The sequence below is a fragment of the Vigna radiata genome, chromosome 6 (genome assembly GCF_000741045.1).
Source record: "Vigna radiata var. radiata cultivar VC1973A chromosome 6, Vradiata_ver6, whole genome shotgun sequence".
Taxonomy (NCBI): Eukaryota; Viridiplantae; Streptophyta; class Magnoliopsida; order Fabales; family Fabaceae; genus Vigna; species Vigna radiata.
In genome coordinates, this window is record NC_028356.1 from 34,528,730 (window position 1) to 34,537,314 (window position 8,585).

Consider the following 8,585-nt stretch of genomic DNA (forward strand, 5'->3'; position numbering starts at 1 on the left):
AAACCTTGTCCTCATTATCTACCAAGTGGTATCTTAACAATCAACTTTGGTGCTAGAAGAAAATGAGAAGCAAAAGTCTATTTACTTCACAAGTTGAACTCTTTAGTCTGTCAAAGATCCATGAGGTAATAGAAAAACTTGTTCTAGCTCTTATTTTTTTCAGCGAGATTGTTAGTACTTTTAGAGGTTTGATAATGGGGTCCTTATTGCCTACCTGATCAAGCAATTGATATATCAAGAATTAGCATAAAGTATGGCAACAAGATTTGTGTAATTGTCAAATTCAATTATGTTTTGAAAGTCGTCTTCCTATGAAAGCATAGTTTCTTGTTGATTTCTTACTACCCAAATTCAACGACCAACATGAATGGTGGTCTTAAGCGAGGATGATTCCTCAAACAAAGAAAGTAGGAAGCCGTTGTGATAGTTGAAGGACATGAGGAGTTCATTCTTAAGCCGGGGTTGTAGTTCGATGTGTAACAATCACAACCGATCTGACTCTCGCCCATGAGGTGGGAGTCAAGCATTAAAATGCCAAAGAAACTCCAAATTAAATAGATGAACAAGTGCCAAGCCAAAGAATCTCTTCTAGAAAAATACTATTACATTGCCAAAAATATGGTTGATCACTTTGATAGTTTGTATGCAAAAGAGAAGAATAATTGAGTGGATATCCTCTCAAAACTTGCGAGCATCAAAATAGAAAGATAACATCGTAGCTTCATACAAGAAACTTTTACAACACTGAGTTGGGATCACGATAGTTTGCTACAAATAAACTTAGGTAATCATTCATTGATGTCCTACTGACATACTGTCCCGTGTGCGACAAGATGCCAGAAAGATATGACGACAAACCTCTTATTATGTGATGTTTAATAAACAACTCTTCAGACAAGAATCTATTATCTCCTGCTGAAATGTCTAGATGATGATCATGTCAAATATGTTCTAGTTGAGCTCCATCCAGGAATATGCTACATGTGCTCGAAGCATGACCATCAGAGTAGTTTGGATTTCCGTATTACTTCTCACTCTTTATAAGGATGCACGACTCTTCGTGAAAAATGCAAAAATGTTAGCAATTTGTCTTATTTATAGATGGATATGCATACTTGTTGGTTAATTATTATCTCACCATCGTCTTTAATCCAGTTAAGTTTATAAGGTTTTAGATGGGGTATAGGAGTTAAGCTAGCTTGTCTACCAAACTAGAATTACAACAGTTGGAGGAAGAGTCAGTATCCACAATTAAAGAAGTGTTTTAAAAAAATTTACATCTAGTTTGGAATAGGTTCTGTCTTTGTTGTTCGCGTTCAAAAGATTGGCTTTCAAGAATCCTTCTTACCACTAAAAAGTCTCTTTCACAAGGGATAATTTCCTCCCAGATTCTAGAACTTGTTTATATATAGGTGAAGAATGAAGCTTTTTCAATCTTAGTCCTTTGAAATCATTAATTTCTTTGTTGGGACACTCCAAAAGAATAGTGTCCTCTTCCAAGACACTTCTAGCTCCAGGTTCCTTAGAGCTAGAATCCAACAACCACACTCATGGCTAGAAGGGTTGAAGAACAAGTCAAAAAGAAGACTCTTATACTTTGGAGTAGAGTACTAGATACTTGTGTATGATTAATTTCTTTTACTCAAAAACTAACAGAAGCATAGGAAATAATGCTTGCATTTAGGCCTCATCTAGGTCAGAACCCAAGATCACACGGTTAACCTTTTCATATGGCTATGCCCATTGCCTAAGTGTCAAGCCTTATAAACACCCCAAATTCGCAAGAGTTGTCCAATGTAAGACTTAATCTACCATAGACGCTGGTTTTTCCAATTGTTGAAGTATGCATGCTTCTTGTCCCACGTCTCTTAGATCATGAGGTCCAAAGGGATTATGTATCTGTAAATAAGATCTTTGCCCTTTGCGTAACTCACATTTTGTTGAATGAGAATTGATATGTATAGTTTTGTTAATCTCCTTGTTTTTTAAAGTCTTTTAATATATATATATATATATATATATATATATATATATATATATATATATATATATATATATATATATATATATATATATATGACTATTTTTTTCCTTTTGGGGTTTTTCTCCAATGATCCTTCCTTGAGAGAGCCCAACTTTCAAGAACAGACATTTTTTTAAGTCTTCTCATCAAGGACGTTTCCATCAAAATTCTTAGTAAATTTTTTTAATTCTTTTAGTTTTGTTTGAAATGATTGAAATAATTAACCATCTTAATTCTATTATATTAGTTTGGTATTTAGTATTGATTATAAGTTTAAAAAAAGAAGCAAGAAAAGAGTGAAAGGTTTCTAAAATTAAATAATCTCAATCATTACTGGAAATTAACTAAACCTAATATAATAGAATTAAGAATGTTGTATTAAGACCTTTTTACCACTTCGATAATGAATTCTTGACAAAGTGATAAGTCAAATTCTGGATAATTACCATGGATTATTTAGGGAAGAGGTTGAACTTTTGATAATTATATTGATTCAACAAATACAAAAACTTGGTTTGAAAAGTATGCCCCGAGCATTTATATTTGGCTAGAATTGCATATGGAATCCTTAAACTTAATAAGTGGTTCTTTGAGTATTTTGATTATAGAAGAAATTAATGTGATTATATGATATGAACTATCCATTCTTTAATTGTTTTCGAAAGTTAAAACGATTTTAGATCCTCTTCAAGTGCTTAAGGAGAGAACTATGTTTAAGCTTAAGTCATGTAATCATAGGACCTATTAAAAGTGAATTAAGTAACTCCTGTTATATTGTACAATCGCAGAGGCTTAAATAGTATTCATCAATTTTTATTTAGGAAGATTATGTAAAGAGAACCGATGAAAATCTTTAAAACAAAATATTTCCTCCTGAACTGGGCAAAATCAATAACTTAATAAGGTCACGAGCTCATAACCATATTTTTTGTGCTTGAATGTAGACTTGATAAATGAGATCTTCTAGGGTCAAGGTAGTCTACCAGCATAGGACACGGCTGGAAGGGAAGTTGGGAAACTAGATAGGAATCAAATAATGTAACGAATTCAATCTCAATTTTATTACTATTTTCACTTTTTCATTTTATGTGATAAATCATAATTCTTCCTACTATACATATAGTAGTTAACATTTTTATTAAAGAAAGTTGTTCATCATGAGAATTTTGGTTCAGTCTTCAATTTTATTTCTTTTACATTCTTTGAATTTTACTCCGAAATCTCGTTTGTAACTTATCTTATTGGCATCCAATGTGTATATTTATGATATTCACCTGGGACGTCAAATAAACTAATTTTGTTAACATTTTGAATAATTATAATTCAGATAGTAAAATTGTACACAAAAATGTACTGGAAAGATGGATAAGTGAAATAAAATAAAACTAATGTATAAACAAAAAAAAAATGCTGAAATATTATATTCACTAGATAAAATCTAAACCAAAATTTCAACGTTGGGTAGTCAACACTGCACAGTACCACTTTTGAACTTGTCAATGATAGATCAATTTGCTTCTCTCTTTTAAACTTGATAAATGTTGGTTTGATTTAAATTTTAAATAATAAATATTTTAAATATTACTATATAAGATTATTGTAACACCCGGGCACTGACGAGGGCGGGGAGTGATCGTCGGTGTAAGAAGCATGGTGCAGGGGGCACGGACAAGGAGCGGCTCCTGGCAGGCTTCGAGTGGAAGGGGCACATGAACGAATCGAACATATACCCGAATGAGAGGGATCTAGGGATCTGGAGATTGTATATACAGTTGAAGGATAACTTAAAGGAATTGATTTGACTACTCATATCAACAAATGCATTTGCTTTTCGGTGGCCTAACTCATAAGAACTCCATGGATGGTTAAGCGTGCTTAGCCTAGAGTAATTATGGATGAGTGACCTTCCGGAAAGTTTTCTCGGAAAGTGTGTGAGTGAGGACAAAGCACACTAGAAAGCCTCGTGTTGATGTGTGGGGGCAATCAACAGTTCTTGTAAGTTGTCGGGGCGTTACAATTATATATAAATTTTATTTATGGTAAAAGAATATTTCAACTTAATTTTAAGGATACGTTCATTAGATACCTTTTTTTGTTGAAATATATTCAAAGTCAAAGATACGCGCTAACATGTTCTAAAATTTAAGTTTATTTATATCAGTTATATATTTTAGTGTAATTAGTTTAAATGTCGTACTAAAGAAAAGTAATCTGTATAGAAGTATATGCAACGGAGCAGTTCAATTAATCTGTAATTATGGAACTGAGTTAAGCCAATAATTATATGCATATTTGAGATTGAATTTTATAAATTCAGCTCGATAGCAGTTGAATTTCAATACAATTTTTATTATAACTATCTTATTTATGTTATTAGTTTACCTGGATTATAATCCCTCAGTGATAAAAGCCTAAACCTTAAAATCTAAATGGTAGTCTTTAATTTTTTTAGTATAAGATTTACACGAAGAGCTAGTGATATAAGAATAACCAAGCACCAATTATTATTCCTCATAGGAAATCATTAAGTTGTTCAACCTTAGGTATATAGCTTTCAAATTAATTTTCAACGCAATGAAACTTAAAACACACAACATGAAGCAAAAACAAGCAGAATATAAGATCATAAAAAGAATTGTCTATCGAAATTAAAAAGAAAAAACTACATAGAATCAAGGTCTGTGATATTTAACCACAATGAATAGGAGACTAGCAACTTCAAAATATTTGAATAAAAAATATAAAGTTTGAAGTTGAAAGTTCATTTAATGCTCTCCATGTCAATAACCATCTATCTACAAGAGCTCGAAAAAATGAAAAAGCGTTTTTTCCTCTTAGAAAATTTTTCTACTATGTATAAAAAGTGATTTCTCTCATTGAATTTGAAGTCTCTTTGGGTAAAAATAACAATGTAAGTTTGAAGTTTTTGAGGATTTTTGCTCAATCACATCAACATCTTGCAATCCAAAAGTTGGAGTTATCTGTTTTACGTGTTCACTAATTGAATAAACGACACCTCCTACAAATGACTTCTTTCTCCTTAAGTTCTCACAAAAATAAAACTAATAGTACTTCATCGGATAAATATGATTATATATATATATATTTTAACAGTACGATAATATAAGTAATGAGTGCACTTATCACATGTCAATTAACATACAAAACATTATTTAAAATATGTAAATAAACTATGGGAATTGAACAAAAGTAAAATTTTTATGAGAAATAAAAAGAGGGACAAAGTTATTGGAGACCAAAAGCAAGAAACAATATATGATGTAATCATATTAATTATTAATGTATCACTTAATAAACATGTTACCACTTAACAAATGCAAACAAATGATAAAGTCCTTTATTGAAGGGTCAAAGTAAAATAGTGTCTTTATTACACAACAATTGAATGAATAATAAATCACTTATAAATAAAATCTTTAACAAAAGAAGAAAATAAACAAATACTATTATGTTCTTGTAAGAGTTTCAAACCTTAGTATAAAAGCTCTTCCGGAAACAATATTATATTTCATTTTTTAAGATATTTATATCATGTTGTATATATCATCGTCTACATATCCAATAAGTGATTTATTTATTTTTTTTATTTTTACTAAGAAACCTAAAACTATCTGACATTGTACTTTTATATTTTATTTTCTAAACCAAACAAACATTTAACTAAACAAATGGAAAAATTTAAGATAAATATGAAAGGAAAATTTGTAATAATAAACTTGTGGGTAGCTTTCAATTAATTATAAAAATTCAGACGGTCTAGAAGTAAAAGATAGATTTCATTTCAGCAACAAAGCACATGACGTGGTTTTGATTTTGGTTGTTGTATCTTTCTATTTCACACAAAGAAAACAATACAAAAACATACTCGTCAACAGCTCATTCAATTGAACTTATCGTGACGTTCTCGATTGCAACTTGCAAGTGCATCATCTCTGCAGATTATGCAGACCATCTTTCTGTCGCTACGGACAAAATCGATTCCAATTAATAAGGATCAATTTATTTTTTTTAATTTTTATAGTTAATTTATTATATATTATGAACTTTCAAATGTTTTCTGTAGCTGATTACCTCCACATTTTGCAGAAAGAAAGTAGAGATAAATGAAAAGGCTACTCATTGTAGTTGTATGTTTGTGCAGTTCCGTTATCTCAAATTTTACACACGCATAAGAAAAAGAGACGATAAGCTATTATTTTTCATAAATTTCGGTGGAGTTGTTAATCCTAATTATGGTGGAAAGTTGTCTCCAAATTGATGACATAGGATTTTCAATGAAGTTGGATTTGACAGAAAGAACAACTTTTATATAATCTTTCATAGGTTCTACTTCTTCCACTGTAGACTCTGCCTTGCCTCAACAATGGTAGAAAATTATCAGTATGACATAAAAACAGTACATGATACAAATGTAACAAAAACCCTCAGAAAATGCCAAACAGAAAAGGTACTTAGGACACCCCAATTCAAAAATTTATGATAAACAGATAATAGATATACAAAAAAGCAGAACTTGATCAACTACTGAGTAATAAAATCCTAAAACTTGCACACAGCAATCGAAAAACTAAAAGAAATAGATGACGAGCACTGTATCAGACTGAAGCGTAGAGATTTGGAACAAAAGAAAACCACTTGAAACCACAGCTACATTTGAGAGGCAAAGAGGGACACCTGGGAAGCCAATGCCAAGTCCTCCTTGAAACCAAGAAATACAAGATCTCTGGCCAAGTGTAGCAGCAAATGCAGATCATCCCTTCATGCCAGAAGCAATAAACATGTTCATAGTTATGGTAGCACACAGCCACAAACTTCTTGCACATAAGATCAGGCAAACTTTGCACTTCCGTCCAATTCCCATCTCCACCCAATTCCCACAACTTGATGCTCCTCGAGATTCCATTGTTCCCAACCCCTCCAATCATATACAATTTACCCTCTCCGTCATTCACCAATCGAACAAAAGTGAGCTGACTCGGTAACCCCCCAATGGGTTTTTCCCACCTTCCACTACCCAAATCAAATATCACCACAGAAAACGGTTCCGGGGTCGCAAAATATAAACCCCCTTTGAAAAGAACACCTTTTTGGTGATGATTGTCGCCGAGAACCGGACTAAAACCGTCAAACCGTTTCCAAGTTCGAACATTTGAGTCATAAACAAAGGCACAGTTCGTAGCAGCCTCTGAGCAGAGAACAAATATGGTGTACCCTGTGGGTGTTGTGACAAAAGTGAGATGCTCCAAGTGAAGAGACAAACTTGGGTACTGAATCTTTCTAGAAGACTTGGCCAGAAGGTTGCACACTATCAAGGAGCATGATAGCGAATCAGATAGGCAGAAGAGACCACCGGAGGTGACAAGAGTGGTGAGGGAAGGGAAACATTGTAGTGAAGAATCAGAGAGCGAGAGAGAGATGTTGCGCCACGTGCCGAGTGTGCAATCGTAGAGAGGGAAGTGGCGGTGGAATTGAGGGTGTGAGAGTAAGAGAAAGGAAGAGAAGGGTGAAGAAGAAGAAGAAGAAGAGGAAGAAGAAGGAGAAGAGTGTTTGGAAACGAAGGAAGGAGAGAATATGAGAGGCCAGAAACCTTTGCAAGTGGATCTGAGATTCAAGAAGGTTTTGAGAGGAAGAAAGGAGAGGATGTATTCAAGGATTTCAGGTGGCAATTTGCTCCAAATTTTGGGATCCATTGGAGGTGCTGCTGCTGCTGCTGACCTTGGAGTGGCAGGGGAAAGGGACATGATCATGTGTGTGTTCCTCTTCATCGGAGTTTACGAGATGTTGTGAACTTGGTATGTTTGGTTTTCATCTGAAAACAAAGGTTGAAAAAGCTTTGGGAATTGGAATTGACTCACAGAAGGGTGAAGTTGTGCACCTTTTGCCCATAGAAAGTGACTACAAAACTGAACATTGACAGACAGAAACAAGAAGCAATAAACCATTGACTTGACTGGCTTGTGTTTAGAACATGGAACACGAAAATGGAAAAGTGCCTAATTATATTCTTTATTTTCTAAATTGATGGAATACCCATAAATAATATTTATACCCATCAACAACATTCCCTTCTCGTGATTTCTTGCTTTAATGAATTTTGATACATGTAATCCTCCATTTATTCAAGTTCACTTTTTTAACTAGAAGTTGCTTTTGTTTTCAAAATTTTAAAAAACATTAATTGCACTTCTCCTAATGTATATTTATCTTGCATCTCATTTTTGATTCATTTATATATATAGCATAAAATAAAATAAAAATGTACCTTCGTTATATAATAGAATTAAATAAATTTTTATTAAGAAATATATTTTAAACTATTATTGTTTAATTTTTAATAGAATTAAATTTATTTAATAGAATCATAAGTAGTTTATTGTTGTAGTTCTTTGAATTGAAAGAGTACGTACGACATAATTGATACAAAAACAAATATCACAACAATTGAAAGCATCAGTACTAAGCATAGCTAAAAATGATGATTCATTATTTATAATTTGTTGAATTGAATAATTACTACTTGAATGAATGTTATAACTAACAA

General features: G+C 32.5%; 1 protein-coding gene across 1 annotated transcript; it reads right to left on the reverse strand.

Moving 5' to 3' along the window:
- Nucleotides 1-6,329: 6,329 nt before the first annotated feature.
- Nucleotides 6,330-8,025, reverse strand: LOC106764340 (F-box/kelch-repeat protein At5g43190). The gene has a single exon (XM_014648625.2). It carries the CDS (start codon nucleotides 7,807-7,809, stop codon nucleotides 6,640-6,642), a length of 1,170 nt encoding a protein of 389 aa, XP_014504111.1. The 5' UTR covers nucleotides 7,810-8,025; the 3' UTR covers nucleotides 6,330-6,639.
- Nucleotides 8,026-8,585: the final 560 nt, after the last annotated feature.